The sequence below is a fragment of the Oryzias latipes genome, chromosome 12 (genome assembly GCF_002234675.1).
Source record: "Oryzias latipes chromosome 12, ASM223467v1".
Classification (NCBI taxonomy): domain Eukaryota; kingdom Metazoa; phylum Chordata; class Actinopteri; order Beloniformes; family Adrianichthyidae; genus Oryzias; species Oryzias latipes.
In genome coordinates, this window is record NC_019870.2 from 8,940,699 (window position 1) to 8,967,212 (window position 26,514).

Consider the following 26,514-nt stretch of genomic DNA (forward strand, 5'->3'; position numbering starts at 1 on the left):
TTTTATCTAATACATTACACTCTCTTCTACCGGTCCAGTAAATATCTCAGTCAGCCACTAGATGGCAGCTCTGCCAGCAATGAAGAGCTGTCAGGAGGAGTTCCAGTCAGCCCTGTCAAAGTTACTGCGCATGCGCCAGTTAATAGACTGTACAGTTCAGACTTCATGGTTCGTTCACGGCACTAACTAGGAAGGAAATCGCACTCAAAGAGCTTCACGGAGCCTGCGGCGTTGCTCCTCTTGTACATTTCAGTCATGAAGAATCTTCATTTCAAAGATTTCTTCTGGGTGAGTAGTTTGTGTAGCTTTCTAGATAAATTTGGCTAATTTTTTTTTTTTTTTACAATTACAGGGTAATTAAATGCACTTCAGAAGGCTGAAATTCAATTAAGCAGTAATGATCATGTATTTCCTTATCAAGAAATTCTTTATATTTTAAAATTTTGTTTTGAAACGGACATGCTTTAAATTTCTGATGATCAGTTTCAAAGCATCTAATTTATTTAAATACACAGCTGAGACATATACGAAAGACTCAAACTCCAAACCCACTATGGTAAAAAACTGAATAGGCAGCAAAGCATAAAAACTTCATGAGGGAAGTCTTTATGGTTGAGGATGATTACAGGCTGTTAGCCTCAGATGACCCAAATTATAGAGATTAACGGTTCAAAAACACCAATTTTCACCTGGGTCAAATAATCTCATGTGCTTTCCAAACGGGTTTAACCAGTTTAAAAGAGAAGAGGCATCCCTGTAGTGTCTTACTGATAAATATTGATGGAAATAATATTGACATATTTGTTTTGATGCTGACAGAACTTAGATCTGACCTGCACCAACGGCTATGATGCCATAATTCAGTATCTAAACGAAGGCAAAAGGACATGCAAGGAGGTCGAGGACTTCATGAAAGCAAGGTAATGAATACATTAAAATACTTGCATGAAATTGTTATAAATGGTAAATGGCGTAAACTTATATTGTGCTTTTTTTTTACCTTCTTAGAAGGCCTTTAGCATTTTATATTCATAGTCCCATTCACCCATGCACATTCACACACTGGTGGTGGCTCTGCTGCATAAGAACCACCAGGAGCAATGTGGGGTTCAGTGTCTTGGGCAGGTAATGTGGTAACCGAACCTGCAATGTTACAATGAGAGGTTGACCACCCCACCTCTGCACCACAGCCACCCCTGCTAGACTCTCTAGGCTCTGTGTAAAATGAAACTAAACTTAATGTGAGACTAACACAGGAAAAGTGGGGTTTAAGTGATGATAAAAGGAAGAAGAGATGTGAAGTTGTTGTTTGAGAAGTAAATAATCAAGTTTTTAATCTCACAGCAGGGAATTGCTTTTTAACGTGAATAAAATGCATAACTAAAATATATTTAAAATTTTAAGTCACATATTAAAAATGTTTTTTGAAAAAAGGTTATGTAATATAAAAATGTATATCAGTAAAAAGAAATTTCTTCCCTAAATTTAAGCCAACAGCTTTGCAACTAATCAAACTATTAAAGATGATGCTATATTTCAATTCTTTGAGCCTTTTTCTTTTGTTTTTTTACAAAGTATGGACTGTAAAACCTTAGTTTGTCACGTTTTGAGTTTTGCATTTCTTCTTCCTCTTGTAATAATTAACTTTTCACACAAAGACCTGAGTGCATGTCGGCTTATTGTTTATGAATTGGTAGCAACATGTAAATCTGGCAATTGTGTCAGTATATAACTGTGTCATAAACTCTGAAATAAAAAGGAGGATATTATATATCACAACAAAAGTGAAACTTGGTGTTTTGCGACATGGGAGGACATTTTTGCAAACCATCGTGGTGTGCCAAACCGAAAGAAGTGAGAATTACAAAGCACGCTTGAAGTAAAGACATTAATAAAAAGAAAGTTTAAAAAATTAGAAAATTGATTAAAGTTTTGTTGGTGATCATATATGTATAAATATCATTAAAGCAACTATTTACACTGAGTAACTATTTCCTGGTTAAGTGATCTGTTTGTTACTGATGAGCTTTTTTTTTTGTATGAACTTTGTGTATACTAAATCTGAACAAGTACAAATTCAGCTTAAGTCAATATTTTTAGTAGCTCCCAAGCTTAACTCTAGATATTACAGAAAATTAGGCAAAAGCGTTTATAATTTATCATATGTAGCTGCATTTACATACGTTTTATTGTTATTTGCTGCTAGTAGTTTTTTTCCACAGGTTTATTTCTCTCACTAAAAGTACTTTTCTAAAAATAAAAGCACTTTTTTGTTAACCGTTTCCCTCTAAAATGTACCTTCTCTGCACTAAACATTATGTGGAAAAACAAATGCTGATAAAGTGCTGCTTGTCTTCAAGACGTGCATGGAAATCAACGTCCCGGTATCTTCTTTGGGTATAGCCTTTCTTAAGCGCTGCTTTTTCTTTCAGGGCTTCTATTGAAGAGAAGTATGCCAAAGACCTGCTGGGTTTGTCCAAGAAGGTGTGTGGACACAACGAGATGAAGTAAGCGACCCATGTGCAACTGTGTCATTTTTGATCTGCTCTGTTCTCTCGTGTAATGTAGAACACCAAATGTTGGATTGCTTCATCCGTAAGTAGAGTGTCTTGTTCACTCTGTGGTCACGTGACCGGTGTAGTTTTATTTCTCTTGATGGTTTTTAACTTCTTAGAGGAAGGAAGAGTAATTGAGGAAGAAGAGACACTCATTGGTATTAACTTTCTGGGTGGCTTTTCTTGTCGACACTCATACTTGATGCATACTGCAGATGTTGATCAATAAATAGAAGTTACGAGTAAATATTAAAAGAGGCATTATTTCTAGTCGGAAAATTGAAAACAAGTGCAAAAGACACAGTATAAACTCTAGTATACAGTAAGCTATTCTTATTCATTGTTTTTTAACCCTGTAACCATTCGTATCATATTTGATACATTTCTGAGACTATCTCATTAGCAAGATTCAAGCTGTCCTTATGAACTCACTGTATATAACTTATAGAAGGGCTCTTCCTGCTCACTTCAGAATTTCTGTGAAATTTCAGAAACCCTTTTGGTGGGAAAAATGTAGCTACTTTTCAAAACTTTATAAAGAGAGTAACTTTTAAATGACCACTTGCATAACTTCAAGAATGCTAAATTTGTTGATAATTATTTCTTTATAATACAGTTACACAAAAAACTGTGTAGCATCAAATTTAAGACAGGGCAAAAAAGGTGCTTTTTTCCTGATTTGCAGATTTTTGCATCTTAATCTAACATTGTTGTGAGCAAAAACGTACCAAATTACCCAATGTATCAAAATAGGTTATTCATCCGTCCATCCATCCATCCATCCATCCATCCATCCATCCATCCATCCATCCATCCATCCATCCATCCATCCATCCATCCATCCATCCATCCATCCATCCATCCATCCATCCATCCATCCATCCATAGGTTATAAAAATTATACAGCAATATGTTTTTGTGGAGTTTATCCAAAAGTTTAAAAAAATGTGCATTTTCTGTCAATGGTGTAGTCGTGGGTTACAGGTTCAACTATGTAAAAACTGTTGAACTTTTTCTCTCAGAAATTATGGAACTACAAACTCAGTGCGTGACACCTGCACCATATCAAACTTCTTCTTACTTTCCATCAGCCCTCTAATTTCAGGCACTGACCTGAAGCATGTGATTTAAAGTGCACCCATTGTTTGTAGCCACTGCATAGAACTTCCACATTATAGAAAATAAACAAATTTAGCCTGAAAACCTTTACATGACATGAAAGCTTTGGGTGATCCTTTGATCTGCTTTTAATGTGCTGTGCCCTTTGTGTTTGAAGCACTTTAAAGAGATCCCTGGACATCTTCAAACTACGTGAGTTTTTGCTGGCATAAATGATATTTTAGATTGTGTTTGAAAGTGTATCCAAATAAACTTCACCTTCACCCCTGCAGAGACTGAGCAAGTGAGTCTTTCACACTTGCAACTTGCTCAAAGCATGAAAGAAGAAGCCAAGAAGCTGGAAGAATTTAGGGAAAAGCAGAAAGAAGCTAGGAAAAAGGTTTGTCTTTTTATCAACTGACAAGAGCGGCAACAGAACATGTTGACAGGAAAAGATGTTAACTCATGAGTCGTCTTTTTAGGTTGAACAGTGCATGGACGCTCTTCACAAGCAGAAATCCTCACAGTTCAAAAAAACAATGGATGTAAGTACAAAAGGACACTGTAGTTTTATATACACTCACTGGCCACTTTATCAGGTAGACCTTGGTAATACCAGGTTGGACCCATTTTGCCTTCAGAACTGCTTAATTTCTTGGTGGCATAAATTCAACAAGGAAACTGGAAACATTCCTCAGAGTTTGGTCCATATTGACATGATAGCATCACGCAGTTGTTGAAGATTTGTCGGCTGCACATCCATGATCTCCCGTTCCACCACATCCCAAAGGTGATCTGTTGGGTTGAGATCTGGTGACTGTGGAGATCATTTGAGTCCAGTGAACTCATTGTTATGTTTAAGAAACCAATCTGAGATGATTCCAGCTTTATGGCTGGGCGCCTTATCCTACTGGAAGTAGCAATTAGAAGGTGGTACATTGTGGTCATAAAGGGATGGACATGGTCTGCAACAATACTCAGGTAGGCTGTGGCGTTGTAACTATGCTCAATTGGTACTAGAGGGCACAAAGTGGGCCAAGAAAATAATCCCCACACCATGACACCACCAGCCTGAACCGTTGATACAAGGCAAGTTGGATCTATGCTTTCATGTTGTTGACGCCAAATTCTGACCCTACCATCCAAATGTGGCAACAGAAATAGAGACTCGTCAGACCAGGAAACATTTTTCCAATCTTGTATTCTTCAATTTTGGTGAACCTGTGAATTGTAGCCTCAGTTTCCTGTTCTTAGCTAACAGGAGCTTCACCCGTTGTGGCGTTCTGCTGCTGTAGCCCATCTGCCTCAAGGTTGGATATGTTGTGTGTTCAGAGATGCTCTTCTCCACACCTCGGTTGTAACCAGCGGTTCTTTGAGTTACTGTTGCCTTTCTATCAGCTGGAACCAGTCTACCCATTCTCCTCAGACCGCTGGCATCAACAGGGTATTTCTGCCCACAAAACTGCAGCTCACTGGACATTTTCTCTTTTTCAGACTATTCTCTGTCAACCTTAGAGTTGGTTGTGGGTGAAAATCCAAGTAGATCAGCAGTTTCTGAAGTACTTTGACCAGCCCGCCTGGTTCAAGTCCTGGCTGGGGGACCTTTCTGAGTGGAGTTTGCATGTTCTCCCCGTGCATGCATGGGTTTTCTCCAGAGACTCCGGGTTCCTCCCACCGTCCAAAAACATGCTTCATAGGTTAATTGGTCACTCCAAATTGTCCATAGGTGTGAATGTGAGTGTGCATGGGTGTGTGATGTGTGTGACCCTGCGACAGACTGGCGACCTGTCCAGGGTGTCCCCTGCCTTCGCCCATAAGTGGCCGGGATAGGCTCCAGCAGCCCCATGACCTCCAAAGGGATAAACGGAAGAAGATGAATGAATGAAAAAATGAATGAGCGAGGAACACTGAATGTTCCCCAGCGTTGTATTTGAGGCACCATGAAAACAATGGCTGTATTTTCTCAATCTTGCTCAAGAAGAACCAAAATAATATGAGTGGTTAAAAGTTTGTTATGCCAGGTAATAAAACAGAACTGGAGAGAATTGAACAGCTTAATGATTTTTGTGCAGGAAGACCAAAGCTGGTGCTGAAAACAAAAGCCTGGTGTTGTGGTACTGCTTTGCTTCCCATACCACAAGAGTGCTGCATTGTGTGGCAAAGATTAAATCACAGGAAGTCCTCTAGAACAATGAGGGATTAGACCATTAGGTGTAGAAAGATTTCAGTTGCACTTCTAACTTGTTCTCTGAAAAGTCACCACAATCAGTTGAATCTCCTTGATGGTTCTAAGAGTCACTTCTTCTCCTCCTGATTCACAACAATTTGAACAAAGAAATTCTCAGAAATGCAATTTTAAGCTTAATTTTCTTTATAGATAACCTCTATCATGAGGAAGAACATGTCAAAAACACAGTTTTCATCGAAGTGGGTCTTTAAGAACCTGATGTCACATTTGCAAACCATCAAGAAGAAAATAATTTTTTCCATCAGATGGAGAAACAAGAAAATAACATTTTACAGCAACTACTTGGATTAGTTCTGTGAAGATTTTCTAGATTGTTTAAACCATTTTTAAAAAAGTTGAAAACTTTAAAAAAATGCAAAAGGAAAAGTTACACAAGGATCAATCAAGAAAGTAGAATCATTTTGCTTCCTTTTTTATCTTTTAAAATCATGCTGCTCTTCATGTTTATGAGAAAATGTTGCGTTATTTGTGAATTGATTAGGAATTATTTTAATTGAGGTTATTCGTAATGAAAGAAAAAGGAATTATTTTACCTTTGTAACTTTTTAAAATTCTGATTAGGAAATTTGGGGCAAAAAGGTTTTTTTTCTTTATGTTTCTAAAATTGTAACCCCCCCCCCCCCCCCCCAAAAAAAAAAAAAAAACATTGTTGAATGGACTGCATGTACACCAAGTTCTTGGTTAACTAACCTTATGACGTTAGGCAATGGTGTCAGCTTGGGCGTATCTGTGCTAAAAAATGCAGCTGTGACTCAAATATGCTAATTCTGGTGCTCCATCCCCAGTCCAAGAAAACCTATGAGCAGAAGTGTCGAGACAAAGAAGAAGCTGATCAGAATGTTAACCGGAACACCAACACTAACAACACAAAGCACATGGAGAAGGTACAGAGGCATATCCACATCTCTCTCACACTTTTTACACCTTTTCTGCACCATTTCTATCTTAATGTGATGGAATACATTTAAAAAAACTGCTATTCAAGGATTAAATCACATAAAATATCATAAAAACACACATTTGGTTTTACGTTGTGTGTTTGTTTGTTGATTTCATGGCATTTTCACAAGACATGGCAGGCATTTGATTTATTCACAAGCTAAGGCTAGAAAGCTGACACACCGGCTTTGATAAGAAAACAGGTTGTGTGTAATTTCTTGTTCGTGTATGCAACAGCAGACCAATCTTTTTGTTTTGTTTTTTAGCTTTACTCAAAGGCACAGCAGGCGAAACAGTATGCAGAGGAGGCTGGTAAGTCAACCAACAACAACAAATTTCCGTTGAGGAAAATACCAAACAAGCAAATAGGAAACTGAAAGAGTATTCAATAAATGTAAGAGGTACATATGGATACAAAAGAAACTGTTCAGCTTTATGGTTACAGAAAATATGGAGCATTTCTTTTTCCATCTTGATATTGCAGACCTTAAACTGATAAAATTTGTAAAAATTTGAATATATTGTAAGGGTTTCCTAGTCCTAAGATGGGCTAGAGACCTTTTAGCACTGTGCAAAATGGGAGATTCAAAACTTCTTAAGATAATACAGTTTATTATCTATTTTTTAAAACTCTGAATAGTTTGAAAAAAAGTATTTTGGCTTCAGTTTGAACTCCCAAATACCTCTTAATGTGCAAGAGAGGAAAGCGCTATAAAATACATTTGTTTCTGACCTATTCACACTTGACTTTTAGCCTTCTTAGACCTTGTGATGCATTTTTTAAAATCTCCATAAGTGCAGACCAGGTCTCAGGAGGAAAAAAATGCCAAAATACTGCTGCATTTTGATGCATCAACTTGTAGACAACTAGATCCATAAATGTCCAAGTTTCCCTCGCCTGAGCTTGTATGTGGCTCTAAACTGTTTCCTTTTGCTATATTTGTTGCACTCATAATGTTATCAGGCTGTAAGCGCATAAGCAAAGGGCTCTTAGCAATGAAAGGTGAAGGGGGCGGGGTTGCTCAACAGTCCCGCCTATAACATAGAGGTGAATTTCTAATGAAATACTGTCTCTCTGCAGAAACTATGTCCTAGAAAAGGTTTTGATTTTGCCAATAAATGTCATAATCATCATTAAAAGACCACTGGGAGCATTTTTTTTGTGTTTTTTTTTTCAAACTAAATCTGAGTATTTATACATTTCCCCATTTTTCTTTTTCTCTACTGGCAGATAAGACATATCAACAGAATGTCACAACAATGGGAAAACTAAGAGAAGAGTGGCTGAAGGAGCATGTCAAGTCCTGTGAGGTGAGACCGCACAGGACTCTTGGAATTACAGCACTACAAAAAAAACAACAAATAATCGAGCAACATTTGCTCTGATTTGTTTTACACACAGGTTTTTGAAAAACTGTCAATTGAGCGCATTAACGTTCTGAGGAACACGATTTGGACTCATCTCAACCAGCTTTCCCAGCAATGCGTCACCACCGATGAGGTAACCTTTCTCAGAATTGGCATGGAGGTTTTACGTCCCCTCTATCTATATCACATGAAACACGTTTGCAAATTGTCTGATAATGATTTGGAAGATATAAAAGAATAAAAGAGCAACTATCAGCAGGAAGTTTGTTGACGAACCACAACAACCTTGACTTTGATGTGCACCATCCCCTATTTAAAAAGATTTAAAATAAAAGAAGAACTTTCATAAATCTGAAAGTAGTCCCTACTAATTTTAGTTTGTTTCACTTCAAACTTCCCTGTTTTGCTGTGAAGACAAAAACAGTTTTTCGTTGGTCAAGAGCAGACAAAGCTTAACGTAATGTTCTGACCACACAGCAGTGAGAAGCTTACGAGTCAGACATCTCTAAATGAAGCTTGAATAATGTCTAGATGGGTGTTACTCTGTGACTGTTAGGCAATTTTAACAGAAGAACCTGGAGAACAGAAACTCAAATTGGAAACTTGGAAAACAGAAACTCAAATTGGAAACTTGGAAAACAGAAACTCAAATTGGAAACTTGGAAAACAGAAACTCAAATAGAACTAAAGGATTTGCTCAAACAAGCTCATCAATAATTGGCCCTTGACCTGTTTTTTCACTCCCTCCGTGTCAATGTGTGTGCAGCTGTATGAGGAAGTGAGGAAGTCACTGGAACAGTGTGACATCCAGGAAGACGTTGAACACTTTATAAACCTCAGGCGGACAGGAGAGAAACCTCCAGGTATGATGCAGCATAAATCTTTTGTTAATGGTTAACCAGGCCTGGCTCGATATGTGGAAGGAAGTTCTTATCAAAGTTCTGCTGCCAGTATTTGAAACGTCACCCGTCTTCTTCCTGAACAGCTACTGTGTTGTATGAGAACTTCTACAGTGGGCAGAGGTCTCCAACTGAAGCTCCATCCTCCCGTCTGCCTCTATTTCCCATCAGGTAAAGAAATCCCAGAGAAGTTTTCCATCTCAGCCTCCTGATTTCTCCTCCCTCTATGAATAAATACTGACCATATATTGCTCATTTATTTTTTTGTTTTGTTGTTCAAATTTGCAGGAGGGGGCCATTACCTGACCCAACTAACAATCGGGGTATGTCTTTTTTCTTTAATAAGTAAACTCTCTTAAAGGCAAATCACTAATCCATATAAGCCTCATGACCTACATTTGTATGTTCTCTTTTAAAAGCAGAACATCAGAAATATTATCTAATTTAGTTTTGTTAAAATCGTGGGGAAAATAAATCGCTGCATCCCTACTTGTGCTACATTTAAGATCTAGTATTTAAAGTTTCATAACATTACAACAGGATTTTCGTCATTGTTAATTTCTTATTTGCAGATTAAAAAAAATGTTTACCCAAAATTTTAGTTTTGTTGTTGTTTTGTAATGAAGAAAACAAAGCGGGAAAAAATGGTTTTCCCAAAAATCAAGATTTGAACCACATCATGGGGAAAGTGAATTGTTGCATCCCTACTATCTGCCAGTATTGTCTGTTAAAATGTTCATGGATTTTAAAAGGGCTCTTCTGATAAGTGCATTAAAACCTTTTAACAAACTTATTTTATTCCTTAATTAGATTTTTTGTATTTCTTTGTTAGTGTAAACTTGATTTTGTGTTTTTGTGTCATTTATCATGCTGAAGCAATCATAAAAAAGAAAAACGTTAAATTGATAATTGCATTTTGAAACGTAACCTTTTGATTTTCTGTGTTTTTCCTAGTAAAAGTAGGGTACCCTTTGGCCTTTAGGGGGAAATACAGCCATGTATATTTAAAACAAATGGTATATAAAGCCTATGGCTAAAGGATAACTTTATACTTTTCATTTTAACCCCAAAATGTTTTTTTGTTTTGTTTTTTTTGCAGATGGCGCACAGCTCTCATTGGATGCAGATGCAGGCTACAGTGTGATCCAGTACTAACTCTCGGCTATGCTAGTAAATATCTCTCATGTCTCTTAACTTCCCCTTTTATGGTTTTATGAAAATACACTCATGAGAGGTGTTAAAATAGCGTCAAAGATCTGCTTAGACTGAAAATAAAATATTTTTTTTTCCATTGTACAACAGAAATAAAAAAAATTAAAGGTTTAAGAGGCATTTCAAAGAGTTTAGTCCTATTTTGATAAAAATACACTTTTGTAAATATAGCTGTATGCACATAGCGCTTTCTTTATTTCCACATAGCAGCCTTCTTCACCTATACTCATGTATTTTATTCTGCTAACTTGGTTCAGAATCTTAAAGGCCTGACATTTTATTCCTTGTTTTCATTTCCTTTATCGTGTGAAAAGCGGTCACGTGACAGGAAATGCTTTCAACCCCTTTTCTTTTCACTGCCGTCCAGTCAAAGTCCTGTTCCTTGTTGTTCAGTCTTCACTTCAACATTTTGACATTGTTGCTCATGCGCTGGCTGATATGATCATGCACCGTTTAGAGCTTTAGATGATCACTTCTGTTATTTAAAGCCATGTGTTAAGTTAAGATCACTGTTTTTCTGCTTTGTGATTAGAAATAGTTGAAAAGACACCAAAAGCAGCAAAGACTGTGACCGCAAAAATAAACAGGTTATTTCCTTTAACAGCTGCTAATTTGAGTCATTTCATATAACCTTTGTTAACCTCCAAAGGTCATTGTTAGGATAAAAGTCCAGTTCCTGTTTAATGTTCAATTTAAGCCATCATACGGTCTTCCCTCTTTATTATTGTGAGTTGTCAGATGAATCAATAAATGAAAAGTGCTCTACACTCATGCTTTCGCAATTCTTCTGCCTCTGATTGCATCACATGAAAAACTATCTTCTAACTGCATTAAAAATAAAAAATCCCAGCAAAGTTCTTCCCTCTGGATTTTAAATATCAAACTGCTTCCCTCTAATGGAAAACTAACTCGTTCTTTTATTTGTTTATAACGTAAGATGATAGGGTTTTATTTTATTTTTTTTACATTTTAGAACTACATTTTCCATACTGTAATGATGTGGAAAGCTTCCAGTCAAAAGCATCCATGAACATTTGCTGGGAACTCCCAGAGCGAGTTTGGCTGTGTCCGAACATGCTTCCTGAAGCAAAAACCTAATAAATAGGAAGATTTTAGCAAGACCGTTTATGTGTTCTGATCATGCAAAATTGATGATTTATAAGAAAAAAATGAAAACACATTATTTTTCCCAAATGACAAATCATTCAAATGTGGTCTATATTCAGGCAATCTAGTGACCATCGATGCATCCTGGTTTTTCACAGACACTTATGGGTTTCCAGGGCACTGTTTCCAGTTTCCAGGGCACTGGATTTTGGAATTGTAGATCCGGACACCCCAACAAAATGATAAAGATCCTTTATAGGGCACTAAGCAGTGAGTGAATTATGCAGTTGACAGGGTTTTAAAAAAAACCTGATGATAAAAGTTAATTGTAATTAATGACACAACTAGCGAATAAAACAAAAAGATTTGTATTTTAACCACATTTGGCACAAATCATGATTCTGTTTTAAAGAGTCTTTATGTCATATATTCCATGAGGAGAGGAAAGTGTTCCTGGTGTTCATTCCTTTGCTGTAGTTAATTGGTGAAGCTCATCTGGAAGTTCATCAGAAAGTCTTCACATCATGGAAGCACAGCCTGATAAACGGGGAAATGCTGGATCTTCATTCCAGCGCTGATTCAGCGTTCTGCCGTGTGTTCGGACCGAATCAGATCCAGAATCAGCTGGATGGTTGGGTCACCTTCAACAGACACATAGATGAATAGGACTTAACCCACAACGTTTAATTCATCTTTTTTTATTTTATCGTAAACAAACATGTTATAGAAAGAACAGTTGGAAGAGTAGATACAAACTTTGGTTTTTGATAAAATAGCTCAAACTGCTTTTTTGTTTGTTCGTAGAGAACATGGAGAACTTTTGAGGTCAGTAGGATTACTTTAAGATTGGTCTTTGTTCTTTTTAGAAGTGTTTGACAAATGTGGTGAGTAGCCATATTTCCACAGCCAAGAAAAATGACGACTTCTTAATAATGGTCAAAAGAATATTTGACCTTTTATTCTATTTTATAAAATAATTCTTCACTTTTTAAAAATATTTGAAATCCCATTAATATTACTCCACTGATACATTTGACACCTTCAGGACACTTTTGAGCCAAAAATTAAACGGCAACATTAGAAATACAATTTTTAATTTACATTAAAAATAATAAAAAAATTGTAATTTAAATACCTCTTTATAGATAGAAATACTGCAGTAATACTCAACATTATTACAATAGATAAAAGGTATTAGAGGGATTTAGCATTGATTTTATTCTTTAAAATATTAAAATGGGCAGCAAAGTTAAAGGAAAAAAATTAATTTGTGTCAGACGCATTCTGTGGTCACATTTTGTGCCAAAAATGTTTTTTAACTTTTATTAAAATAAATATTTAGTTTTACAGCCATTAGTAGCATAAGCAATGTATTCTGGAATTAAAAAATCTAAAAAAATGTTTTTCTTTAGGTTGAACCATTTTTGAAGGTAAAATGAGAATCTGGACAATTTAGCATGTTGCTTATGGCAACTATTTTATAGTAATCACCAAAGATTTAGAGCAAAAATTCCTGAATATTAGTGTTTGAGCTACCGAAGATAAAAATAATCATTGATTTTACCTTCAAGGTTCATTCTGGGGTTCTCCAGCTTCTTTTCAAGCAGAGAGTCCATCAGTTTCCTCAGATGTTTGAAGATCACTCCAATCCGTACCGGAGCCTAAAAGCAAATATCCAAATGTTTAAAAAAAAAACATAATGTGAAAACAGATCAATGAGCTTCCTGTGAGCGTGTTTCAGATCAGATGAGAAACTTGAGATGAAAAAAGTAACCAGCCAATAGATGATGTAAGAACTATAGTCTATCCTCCTCTTTAATGTGGTTCAGTTTTGTTTTTGATGCATGTTAACGTTTAACTGACCTAAAAAACCACAAGCATCAGCTTGAACAGCTTGAACAGAACGGATAGAGTTTCCCCTCCACCATCTTGCTTTGTTTTGCTTTTTTAAAGGTGCCCCTTTGAGCTCTGACCTGGAAGTTGATCCATCCATCTAAAGTGATGAGCTTCTCTCTGTGCTGAATGTCGATGTCGCCTCCAAACAGCAGCATGGGGAAAGGAGAGATCAAAGTGGTGTCTCGCAGATAGATCTTACCGTATTTCACCTGTGGAGGAGAGTTCATCAGCTTCATAAAGTCTCAGTTTTCAGTGTCTACGCTGTTCCAAAAATAAAAATATTGTCAGAATATCAAAGCAAAGCCCTCAGAAAATGGGTAAATAGGGAAGTCAAACATTCCTGAAAGTTACTAAAACATTCCCAGCATTCCTGCTCAAATACTGAGGATCAATTGCTTTACACATCAACCAAACAAGGCCACATCCCTAGATTAAAAAAATGACAAAACGTATTAAGGGGGTTTATAAAGTTTATCCATTACAATAATCACTGGTTTTAAATCTGATCTAATGGATAAAAAGTTGCCTGAACATAGACTAACTGTCTTGTTATCGACCCCACCTAGTGGTCGGTAAGTAAAGTGACGTTCCAGGTTTTCGCCTCCCTGAAAAATAATTTCAGGGTGCTGCCCCCCAAAACAGCAGACACGCAGCTGTTACTGCAAAGAGCTTCCTGCTACAGGGGACACTATTATGGTATGGGCTTCTTTCAGGAAAATCATTTAGTGTTTGTTATGTATATATGAGATCAAAAGTTTCTTAATTGGGTTATTTTTTACAAGTATAATCAAAACATCTAATAATTTTAAAAAATGTGTAGATCTGACTTTTTGGTTTTTGTTTTGGCTTTCTCCCAGACTGAAACAAAAATTTCTGTGTAAATCAAATGCTTCTGTACCCATTTTAAATACTTTTTCAAATTGGGATTTAAAATACGAAAGCCTAGATTGAGTGGTACCTTCTCCTGGTAAAGCAGCCAGCCGTGCGTCTGCAAGCTGCGGTTGACAGATGAAGGGTGGACCTGAGCTTTGCCCTGAGGCGTCTCCACCGTGCAGGCGATCTGTTCCAGCACATCCACGGAGGGCGTGCAGAGAATGGGGGCCACGCTGTCATACAGCCCTGCCGTCAGCGCTGCGTTCAGAACAGAGATCTGCTGCTTCGAAAGGGAGGCTGCCTGCTGCTTGACGCGAGACGGCCGGGATGACCAAAACCCAACTTGCTCCATCATCTTTGTCAGATCATGCTTCACATCCTGTAAGAGAAGTAGATAAAAGGGATTTTAATTTAAGCAAAAATTATGAGAGAAAATGAGAGAAATCATTCGCTTTACCTCCATTGTTATTAAAGCTGTTCGATTAAGGAAGTGTTTCCTGCAGTAAGACATCTCTGCTTTTAGGCCTTCAGTCTGAACAGTTTTCCACCTAAAACAGGTAGAAACAACATGAAGGAGAAAGTAACCATCAATATTGACATTTATCAATCAAAGAAAGAAGAATATAATTTACCCAAAAGTATGCATTTCTTTCACAATATCCAGCTAATGTTTGCATCTGCTGTCATAGTAACTGCCTTGATTATAAGTGGCATTTTTTTCTTTATTCTATGCAAAGCAACAACAAAAAAACAGAAACTTTTTTGATAATCATACCCCAAAATAAATGAAAAAAATAACATTTTAAAGATTAAATTGCAAAGTTTAGTCAGAAAAGACTCTTTGTTTGACACTGATGACAGATTTGACAAGAAAATGAAATATTACCTCCTTCCTGCACTGCTTTATGTGAGCCATTTGACAACAGTTTGATATAATTTTTAATGTAAACATTTTTATTTGCAAAATTAACAGATGGTCTTATAAAATTAGAATAAAGACTAAATAAATAGAATAAATAAAACACCAAAAAAACACTGAACTTTTCACTAAATAGATTTTTCTAAATGCAGCCAGCAATTATAGCCAAGAGGCTTTAATTGTCTTATATCAAAATTCAAACTAAAATCTTTTTTTTTTACTTAGATCAGATGTATGCAGAGGCTTTATGGAAGAAAGAGAAATAAAAATACATTTATATTGCAGTTTAAAGACATTAATTCCAAATAATTGTTTTGGTTTCACTCATTTACCTCACACTATAATCTGAAATTACCAAAAGGTGAGGAGGCATTCTAGGGAAGTACTGAAAAAGGAAATATATTGAAAAAGGAGAAACAATTTGTCTGTGTTATTCTGACAGAAATCAAATCAATAGAAGCTCAATGCACATCCATGAGGGTGAAAGTGTGGCTGTTGCATCAATTTGGGCAACGTCATTAAATACAAAGTGAAGAAAAAAAGAAACAATTAGATGGGTTGAAATTTGCAAATGAAAAATAAAAAGATTTGAGCGTACCCTAAATATGCATTGTATATTGTGAGGTGATCAGAGTTGGCTACTGCCAGAGCGGCTTTCGCCAGGTTAGCTTCCTCCTTTCTATTCATGGGTGTAGAGAAAGGAGACTTCTCCGTCATGGCTGCTGCGATAGTTGCCTGGAACAAAACCTTTGGTTATTACATTAAATAAAGATTAAACAAATAATGAGGACTGTGGCAGGACATACGATGGGCTCCAGGCAGCCGAGGATGGCTCCATAGATGAGCATCTTCCCGATCTTTACATTGACAGGAAGGCTTGCCAAGTGATGCCCCAGAGGGGTAAGGGTGTGATCGTTGGGGTGGCAAGCACCGATCTTTCTGAGGAGGTTGACTGCGTTACTGACAGACTGAGGCTGAGGAGGATCCAGAGCCCGGCTCAGGAAGTCCTCTGGGGATCCATACTGGCATTTCTACAAGGAATAGAATGGGAGATTGATTGAAGTTTTTTTCATTTTTCAATTTTAAAAGTGATGTAGATTTTGTTTTTATTTACCATGATGTGAAGACAGAGTTCTTCCAGTGGGACCCGGAGGATTTCTGGAATGGAGTAATCCATAAAAGCATCAAACCTGATAACAGAACAAATTGGAGAGCAATAAAAAGAGCGTGTCTCTTAATAAACGTATTCTGATCAGGTGCGACTGTATTTTCCCACAGCAACACATGTAAATCTTTCAATAAAACGTTTTGAGAATGCAATATTCCATATAATGTGTACATCATTAAAACATTTTTTATTTTGCCAAAAAAAAGAGTACATTTTAAGAAATAAAATTTGATTGGAAAACAGAAAACGGTTTTTAACCCTTGTGCTACCTTATGACCCCACCCTTACATTGATGTGTTCTCCCTACCATGACAAAGGTGGATAAAGGTGGAAAGATTTCATGTAATCCATGGACACCAGTGAAGATCAAGAATCATTGAAAAAAAAAAAGGTTCAGCACACTGTCTTGTGGGGTCTAGATGACCCTACTCCCAACTTAACGTCCCTTGGATAGCACAAGGGTTAAGAAACAAAAGAGTTTCCACAAGAGAGCCCAGGACTGTCGGGGTCCATACCTGTATTTGGGGTAAAGCCTGAAGCAGAAGCCACTTCTGACGCGTCCTGCTCTCCCCTGCCTCTGGAGGGCGCTGGCTTTGGAGACAAACGTCTCCACCAGGGAACTCATCTGGCTGCTCTCGTGGTACCTGAACAATACCAAAAAAGCAATTTCTTAAATAAAATAAAATACCGTATTTTCCGGACTATAAGTCACCCTTTTTTTCATAGTTTGGCAAGGGGTGCGACTTATACTCCGCAGCGACTTATATTAGAAATAAATTGAAATAAATACATTGTTAACCCTCCTGTTATGTTCATTTGTGAGGAACAGAGATGATGTTCCTGGGTCAATTTGATGTATGAGGTATGTTAAGTGTTAAGAGTCTGTTAAGTGACTCAGAGAATCAGCAAACTTTTTTTTACAGTAAGATCTTGAAAGCTAACAACATAATATTCTATTTTCCAATGATTTCATAGATTCAGAAATGCAATAAAAGTGAAAACAGTTTCTACAAATACAGGATGAAAACAGAGTATTAGTTGGCCAATGATGCTTCATGAAAAGAATAAATAAATAAGTTTGAGAAAAAATTACTGTGAAATTATTAGATAAACAGTCTGCTATGATTGTGTCATATGAGGTTGTGAAAGTTAAAATGCGACTTATAGTCCAGTGCGACTTATCTGTGTTTTTTTCTACTTTATAATGCAATTTTGGGCAGGTGCGACTTATACTCCGGTGCGACTTATAGTCCGGAAAATACGGTAAACTTAGGGTTTATTCGTAAAACATGTTAACACTTGGACACACTTTACAATTTTTGCTGAACAAATAAAGATTGAAGTCAGAATAATTGGAGTGGGCTTCCAGAGAAGACCTAAAACTTCTAAATGTTCTCATTATGTTTGTAAACGGATTTTAAAAAGTCACATTCTGAATTTTTTAGATCTTTAGAATTGTTTCATTGACATACAGAACCTGCGACTTTGTCATTTTTCCTAACTAGTGAGATTTCTGAGTGAGGGCTGCTCCTATAAACCTGTATAACAAAATCAAAGACCTTCTAAAAGTCCATCCATTCATCTATTTATCCAGGTTCTTAGTTTGATGATTGCTAGACCTGACAGACATCCATCTCTACTAAAACGTCTAACAGTTCTGCGAGCACCAACCACACACCCGGCTCCTGGGTGGAGTCTGGTTACATCAGTCCAAATGAGTAAGGGATTGAGTTTTGAAGAGTTCTCATAAGGGTTGCTTGATCGGTTCTTAGTCTGGCTCATCTTGTAGTTCTTTTCTGTCATTAGAAACTCGCCCCAGATAGCATAGAAGCTAACATAACTTGAGCTCCCCCAAAAAAGTCAAGATTTTTGGATGGGATTGGAAAAACACTTAATGAATTCTTACTTGTTTTCTTTGGTCTTTCCAGTGTCAATAACAAACACAACGTCAGGGATGGTCACGCCTGTCTCAGCAATGTTGGTCGACAGCACAATCTGAAAGAGGCAAAAAAAAAAAAGACTTTTTCCTTTAGTCCACGGAAGATAAACAAACATCATGAAGTTAGTTGAAGTGGACCAATACTCTCCAACATCCTCCAAAGGATTCTGAATGGCAAAAAAGAAGTGTCAAAAAGACTGGAATTTACTGTGCTCCCCTCAACAATTATCCAAAAATATTTCACTATGAATAGAAAAAAGGAATAAAAACTTGACCTAGCTGAATATATGTTTTTGCTGCTAAATTCAATTAGAAATTGACTCATTTTAAAACCAGCCTCTAGTGGTCATTGGAGGAACTGCAACATATTCTTGATTGGCTTCAACGTCTTGAATAAAAAGGTGGAGCTTGGTTAAATGTGGATTAAAAAGATTTTTATTAAAAATAATTACTTTTCACTTTCTGATTGAAAGTTCCAGACACGGCACTGTCAGAGCCAGCTTAGCTCTCATACCTTTCTAACTCCAGCAGGGGGCACTGTGAAGGCAGCAGCCTGGTCCTTTGAAGACAGAGTCGAATGGAGGGCAACAATCCTGTACCTATAAGGATGGATAAAACTGACTGAGAGCAAATGGGGAATGTCCTTTCACTTCCACAAAGATTGGTTTCAAACCAGATTTGATCAAGTTTCTTAAATCACCTGCTTTTTTCCCGGAACCTCTTGTTAGAGGAGAGTAGGTCGTACAGCTGCTGGATGTGAGCTAGTCCAGGGAGAAAGACCAGAATGGCTCCATCCACATCTGCAAACTGTGGAGATTTATCTAGTAAGGACAAACAAAAAGAAATCCACCAAAGTTTAGTCGTAGGTGAAACCTAAACACGAAAAATAACGTAGTTTGCTCTGCCTGAGAGGTTACATGTACTGCTGTACCTAGGTAGTCCAAAAGCTCAACAAGCAAGTCCATGTTGATTTTATTGGGGTTCATGTACTGAAGCACCTGCCGAGTCCTGCTGCTGAAGTGGTCGAGGTCTCGACCAAGTTCCCACCCAGTGGGGGAGTCTCTAAGAATCACCTCCTGAAACAAACAGGAGACCAGAGTAAGCAAAAGGACTGAGGCTACAGCAGTGTAGACCCAAAACAATGGGAATGATCCCCCTTAGGGATAGTTGTGTCTTGAGCCTGATTTGTGCCGGTAAGGTCAAGATTCGCATCCAGGTTCCTCAGAAACTCCTTAGCCAATGGGAAACAAGGCTCTAAAGGCCCCGTCACCTGAAAAAAATTCTGTAAAAACCGCTAACAAATAGTCAGGAAATTCAAAGTAAGCTACCACCATGACCATAACAGAGAAAGGTCATGTGTGAGCTGAAAAAAGCAGAGCTGTTAACAAAAATACATTTTGAAAAGAAAATAAACTATAAATCTGTACAATTGCACATATTTTACCGGGTAATTAGGATGATGTCTTTCCCGTGCCATATATTCCTTCATTCTATGCCTCAGCTGAGCTTATGTGGCAGTTTCGGACTGCAAGGACCATATTTAATGTTTTCAGAACTATTCTGTCTTATTGCGTGTTTGAGTAAAAATTTCGCCCCTTCGCATACTCAAAAACTCACATATCTGCATACACCAACCTGATAAAAATCAATTTTGGGCAAAGTGAATGGGAAAAAAAAGGTTGGTTTGAATGGCGTTAGCGTGGCAAGCTACCAAAACTTCATCTGTTATTTCCACATTTTTTACCGGAATAAAGCAAAAATGTATGCATGAATCATTGGCTCAAGATAAACGAATAGTGGGGCAGCAGGGGAACATGAGGGGAAAATGAGGGGCACGTAGTCGCCGCTCAGCCAGTGGGGGTGGGTCAAAGGGGGCGGCGAGCACAGGGAGTGCCTGCGGGCCATACAACACTGCTGCTCGCAGCTTTCATTTGTTATTTTTCTGGATCTCATTGACACAGATCTGATTTCCCAAACCACTGTTTTTAAACAAACGTGATCAGGACTGCGGTCAAACAACATTACTGATGATACTGAAGATTTTAAAAGCATGTTGAAGTTCATAGATTTACCTGGTGTTGCAATGTCTTGCCACCTTTCTGACTGACAGCGACCGAGACCACTGCTTCTTCTTCTTCCAGGATTCTCTGGCTGTATTCCGAGTCTTTCTCCAGCACGTATCCTGTCTGCTCCACGATGTCCTCCAAGTGATATACCTGTAAACAAAACCACGGCAGCTTTAAAACATCCATCCTTCCACCTTCTCCTGCTTATCTGTGGCGGGGTTGCTATGGCAGAAGCCTAAGCAAATATACCATGACCTTTCTCTGAACTTCCTCTAATTCTGCAACCCCAAGGTGCTTCCAGGCTAGCTGAGATCAGCAGCTCTACTCTGAGCGCCTCCTGGGTGACTGAGCTCCTCACCCTATCTCCAAAGGAGCATCCAGTCACCATGCAGAGTAAACTCAGATCTCTGCAGGAAGTATTCTTTCCACTTTTCTGTTATTTCAGGGTCGTCAGCTGCACTATATAGACAGTTTTGGGGGAGAACTGCTCTCCTGAGACATTAAATTGTTTATTAGAATTTCTTTGAGACTGAATGAGAGTCCTTCTCCACAGAATCCTTGAACTCCTTTAAGACTCAGCTTGTTTGCCTCTGCAAATACTTGGACTGCTGATACCCATCAGCTGCTTCCATAATCCCTCCAACCAAGCTTGACGCCTTCAGCTAAACTGCATCCCTTACTTCCTGTGACCACCACCAGGTTGGTGGATTGCTGCCCCGACTGGCAACAAAAACATTACAGCCAAGGTTTCCTGGTAGTAATCAAAACACATGACTTACAGTCATCTCTGCTTATCCTTGGAGTACAGGTTGACTTCTGTTTCGAACAACCATAAACGCTCACCTCCACCGGGAAAGTCCTGCCTGGAATGTTGATCACTGGACAGCGGTTAAAGTAGCTGGAGAACTTGTGGCAGTCCACCGTAGCGCTCATGAGGATCAGGTGCAGGTCAGATCTCCTCATCACAACATCTTTCAGGATGGTCAGCAGGAAGTCTGACTGGACGCTACGCTCATGGACCTAAAGGGATGGATGTGAGGTGAACAAAACAGAGCAAAAATGCAGTTTTGTGTGTAAAACAAGGAGCTGCTGGTACCTCATCCACAATGATGTGGGTCAGGGAGCTGAGCTGTCGGTCATGCTGGAGCTTCCTGAGCAGAACTCCAGTCGTGCAATACAGCAGGCGGGTCCAGTCTCCTGACTGATTCTCCATCCGGATCTGGTATCCGCACAGCGACGACTGGATTCAGCATTGGAAATAAAGATCGGAGAGTCGTTACATATGTGTCCAACAATGAAAGCCCACAAGTCTGGACTCGTCTGAGACCTTACCTTAGATCCCGGGCCATCTTCACAGCCCAGCTCCTGGGACACTCTGCAGGCCAAACTCATGGCTGAGATCCTGCGAGGCTGAGTCACCACGATGTTGCAGGGCTGAGCAGTTTTTCCTCCGGTCAGCAGCTCCCCCAGGAGGAACTGAGGGATCTGTGTGCTCTTTCCGCTGCCTGTCTCACCTGCCACCACCACCACCGGATGGCGCTGCAAGGCCTCCAGGATTTGATGTCGGTGTTGAAAAACTGGAAGTTGCTCTCGCTCTGCCTTTGAAGTTTTGACATGTGTTGAATGACGCGACCTTATTCCACTCGCATGGTGGAAGTTTACATGGATTTACCTGCAGTTTGGACGCCAGGGGAGACTTCCTCAGGCCCAAGAGGAGCTCTCTGGCTGCATGAAGGCCTGCTTCTCCTCCCCTTGTCCCTGGACTTTTCTTATTCTTGTCTTCAACGTCCCCACTTCCATCTCCAATATCAAGACTATCCAGGTTCTCCCAGGATTCCTCAGGCTCCTCTTCCCGTTCTCCGCTCTGTGCTCGGGATGCAGCCTGCTGCCCTCGGCTCTGGTTCTGCTGCTCCTGTTTAAGTCTGGCCAGGAGCCGGGAGATGAACTGGTCCCGGGGTTTGTTGGCGGCAATGCGGCTCTCCTGCTGCTGTTGCTGCTCGCTGTCTTTCCACTCCAGCCAGACGTCCCTGTAGGTGGGAGGGAGGAGCTGGTGCACCGACTGGACAGAAGAGAGGCGGGCAGAGAGGTCAGCACGGGCACAAAACACTCAGGCTGGTCAAATGGGACTTTGAGAACACCTACTTGTCCTTTCACCAGATTGTAGAGCGCCAAAGTGGCAGCCAGATGCTGAGCCTGCATGCTGTCCTCAGTCAAGATAGTTGGACAAACTTCCAGTACATCTTCTGCTCTCTGGACACGCACCCTTACGAAACAAAAAGCGACATTTTATTTCCAGAATTAACCATCAAAAGATGGCTTACATGACTCCATTGGGCTAGTCAAAGATTACTTTAAACATGTGAGGGAAATGAAAACACATTCCTACCTGGATCTCCAGTATCTACCAGCAGGAACTTTGTGAAAAGCTGGCGGTGGACTTTTAGGAAGGTTCTTTCGCACCCAGTCGATGAGGAACTGTTTGGGAGACTTCCCCGTCCAGCTGCGAGCTGTGTAGTCAAAGTTTCGGATGTCTTTTGGTTCGTTCTTTTTCACAACTGCAGAGACGAAACAGAAAACACATTGGGCATCTGCCTCAAGATTTTTCCAGAACATTTACCACCAGAATGACTCCTCCAAGACCAGTTGAAGTTCCTTCATGGCATCTACCAGAGCAGCAGTTCCATAAAATGACGGAAGTAAGAGTTATTCTGATGTACCTTTCTCTGCAGGGGGGTCTTTCTCTGCTTGCTCAAACAAACCGAAGCTGAGATCTTCTTTCTCCTCAATGACTGGAGCTTTCTTTTTCTCGTTTTGAGGAGCTTCTACCACTTTTATGGCTGGGTTGAACATAGGATGGGACTCCAATTGCTTCATTTCTACAAAAGAAAATATTTACAAATGACAGCTTGTACACAAACATTGACCATCCTGCCGGTAGACAAAGGAAGATTCGTGGTCTTTCTGAAAAGTATAGATCATCACATCAAGTCCACCCCATCTTTGTAGAACTTAAGAAACCCCACTACGGTAACATGTCAACGCGCCGCTCCAACCTCCGGTCTCGACTGCAGCGGCAAAGGAAAGCGATATATATGCTGGTCGTCACGATGGGTTAAAAAAATCATCAGATCAGGGAGAAAGTTCATCTCTTACCGCTTGTTTTTGTCCAGATGATGAAGCAAAAATGTGTTTTAAAGAAGCCAGAATGTCACAAGGTCAACACTTACGACAGAGAAGACAGTTTGTGAGAGAAAGGAGTGAAGGAAGGCAATCCATGCTAAAATTGGGAGGCTACGTTTTAACAGAAATGGTGAACTCAAGACAAAGTCCTAAATCTTTCTTTAACATTTGGTCATGACACGTTTCTGCTTTTTGAGTAAGTTGGGGAGATAAAAGGGTTTTGGCGAATGAGTAACACACCTTGTTGAATGATGCGTATTCTGTCCTGTGCCATTCTCTGACCCATTTTGTCCACTTTGCTCTTAGCAGCTGTTGCCATTTCTTTAGCGTCATACAGCTGTGCAGTAAGGATCAAATACCTGTCATTCTGTATAACAAGAGATAATACGATACCGATTAAAAACATAAATCCTAAGTATTTAAAGACTTTTCTGGTATGCACAAACTATAACAACTTTGCAATTTTTAGTTTTTTACCAGGCAGGAACTTTAATAAATAAAAAGATTAATAAAAACAGAATAAGAGACACATTTTTTCTGATATTTCCTTTTTTTTTTGTCTTTTTTTATAATATATTTTCTTCACCAAGATTGTTTGTTTTCAATTGAAAGGAATATGTGATCAACCCAAGAAGGCTGAATATGATGAAGCACAAAAGGAAAACAATTGTTTTATTACATGAGATTTTTGTTGAAAATAAAACTATAATAAGATGTATTAAAATAAATCCCTTAAAGCTTATATATCCCTAAGTTTGTATTTTTTTTATGTAAAAAAAAAATTCAATTAATTTCTTTGAATTACAAAGTTTAAACATTTATGATATAAGCATAAAAAGTATCAAAAACAGTGTAACTCGTGGTAAACTTCCACTCAATTTCCAATGTTATTTCATTAAGAAAAAACAAGTTCACTCCTATAATACCAGATAAGCCTAAATATTTAATCTTCCTATTACTTACAAAATACAGGTCCAATTTTCTTTCCAGTACTGTGGCAGAGAATTGTTTGAATGAATTAAATTTTTTGACAAACTCAACAGCACTTAGTAAACAAGTCTTTAAAATGTTGATCTCCGGGTATGAGGTTTAGATTCGTATATAATGCATTAGTCAGAATTGTTGAACAATGCATAATTATGTGTGAAGTATCATCAATCCGGAAGTTAAGCTTAGTAAACAATTTTTCTATTAATATCTATTAAATACATATATATGTGTTTGAAAAATCTCAGGAGCAAATAATTGCTTATTTTGATCTTGATGATTAAAATGTTGACTTTTAGATATTCTTCTGTTTGGTTTCAATTTAAACTTTTTTTTTCTTACTTTCTGTAAAATTCTATTGGTGTGTCCAGTCTATCACACACCGTCAAATCATTTTATTTCCTGTTTTGATTAACCTTGTTATGCAAGAATCTTTTTTTACGTGTAAAATAAGTCCAAAAGAAATATTGCAATAAAAATTTTTTTTTCCAAGCTTGAACATTAAGCCTCATTAAAATCTGTAAATTGAATTATTAAAAGCACCTGGAACATTATGTAATGAATGTTGACAGTAGATTAATTAATTACAGACATGTTTCTCTTTTGAAACCTAAATGACAGTTAACTGTTGACAAATTTCTATTAAAATGTTGTTGTTGTTTTTTGTTGATAAAAATTATAGGCGCATACTTCCACTTTACTCACAGGATCAAACTTTTGTTCAAGTTCAGGATTAAAGGTCTTCTTTGCTCCTTCTTCCTCCTCCTCCTCTTCATCCTCACTACTTTGCTCTGCATACCTTAAGATCCAATCTTTTACAGTTGCAGCTTCATCCTTTTCTGTGGCCTGGCAAATACAACAAACAAGTCCTACAGTCCATCAAAAATACCCTTCATGGGAAACCCATCTATACAAGCGTATTAAAGAGAAAACCTTATGAGAGTCTTTGTGAGTGTTACTGGACGCTTTGGGGCTTTGGACAGCAGGTTTCTCCTGAAGGGCAGGCTGGAATTTAGGCCGATTCTTTAGGCTCTCCTCCTGCAGCTGCTGGCTGAAACCATCAGGTAACTCCTCTGGAGACAAAAAGTCAATCAATCTTTTTTTTAAAACTTTGACTCTGTGGTGACCTCTGACACTACAGTTACCATCTTTAAGGTTGAGACAGAGCCAGTCAAGGGCAGAGTGTAGATCGCCTCCATACAGGACACTACTCTTCATTGCCTCTTCGATGTGTTCTCTCTTGAAGTTGAACTTCTGGAGAGCCGTGTACAAGTCCTGCAAGCACACGACAGCTTGAGAAACAATGACAAAATATGACTTTTCAAGTCTACCATCAAATCTGAATTTTTACCAGCAGTTTTTTGGTTGTAAGTCTGCCAGATATGGGCCCTTTATCTGCATTCTCCTGTCTGAAGTCATTGATCAACTTAATGATCTTCTTTTCCAGATCAGCTTTAATGTAAACCTGGATTAACAGATTAAAAATCAATATTGTTATTAGGTTGTATCTTCCTGTGTTATGAACTACGATTTCAGCAAATATAAAAACAAATAAACACATAGTAGACCTACTTTAAGAACTGACTTTTCTGACACTTTCTCCACCTGGGCAGTGTTGGTTAAACTGTAGGTCTTTGGAGCTGTTATGGAGCACAATTAATTAGAGCAGTGTCACACGCAGTAGCAGGTATTTATGACTTTTTTGTGTACTAAATGCAATTTCACTTTAATTAATCGGTTTCCAGAAACAGCCACCTTTAGACTTGTTCTCCTTTGATGGTTTTTGCGTTTTGTTAGTGGCCGTTTGCCTCGTTGGCTCCTCTCCCGAGCCGGTACCCGCTGCAGCGGCTCCGTTCCGACGTTCTCCTGCCGCCAGTGCCACCGCCGGGGCTTGAGCCGACGACTTCTTTTTTTTCCCACCCATCCGATAAATCCCCACACCTCATTCACTTACGTGGAAGTGTCCCTTCTAGACACAAGAAAGGCTAAGATAGACGTGGGGTTAAAAAAAAGTTGAAACGTATTTTTTGCCTGTTAGATGTGGTGCTGCGCGGCTTCCG

At 38.5% G+C, this 26,514-nt stretch overlaps 2 protein-coding genes across 2 annotated transcripts; one reads left to right on the forward strand and one right to left on the reverse strand.

The window, feature by feature from the left end:
• Positions 1–150: 150 nt before the first annotated feature.
• On the forward strand, positions 151–11,086 carry pstpip2 (proline-serine-threonine phosphatase interacting protein 2). Its single transcript, XM_004074698.4, has 14 exons — positions 151–288; positions 820–920; positions 2,433–2,507; positions 3,832–3,866; positions 3,947–4,053; positions 4,136–4,198; positions 6,687–6,785; positions 7,107–7,152; positions 8,072–8,151; positions 8,243–8,341; positions 8,975–9,071; positions 9,194–9,278; positions 9,396–9,430; positions 10,207–11,086. The coding sequence occupies exons 1-14, from the start codon at positions 256–258 to the stop codon at positions 10,260–10,262; spliced, it is 1,011 nt and encodes a 336-aa protein (XP_004074746.1). The 5' UTR covers positions 151–255; the 3' UTR covers positions 10,263–11,086.
• A 692-nt stretch (positions 11,087–11,778) lies between these two features.
• On the reverse strand, positions 11,779–26,507 carry dhx29 (DExH-box helicase 29). The gene is made up of 28 exons (XM_004074575.4): positions 26,210–26,507; positions 26,027–26,094; positions 25,806–25,919; positions 25,600–25,729; positions 25,388–25,527; positions 25,160–25,300; positions 23,708–23,834; positions 23,005–23,163; positions 22,674–22,842; positions 22,430–22,550; positions 21,960–22,346; positions 21,620–21,886; positions 21,384–21,527; positions 21,131–21,307; positions 20,294–20,437; positions 19,153–19,297; positions 18,922–19,042; positions 18,736–18,820; positions 18,189–18,277; positions 16,798–16,926; positions 16,229–16,304; positions 15,921–16,145; positions 15,713–15,849; positions 14,653–14,743; positions 14,281–14,574; positions 13,400–13,531; positions 12,991–13,087; positions 11,779–12,067 (listed from the first exon to the last, which is right to left on the reverse strand). The coding sequence occupies exons 1-28, from the start codon at positions 26,376–26,378 to the stop codon at positions 12,006–12,008; spliced, it is 4,140 nt and encodes a 1,379-aa protein (XP_004074623.1). The 5' UTR covers positions 26,379–26,507; the 3' UTR covers positions 11,779–12,005.
• Positions 26,508–26,514: the final 7 nt, after the last annotated feature.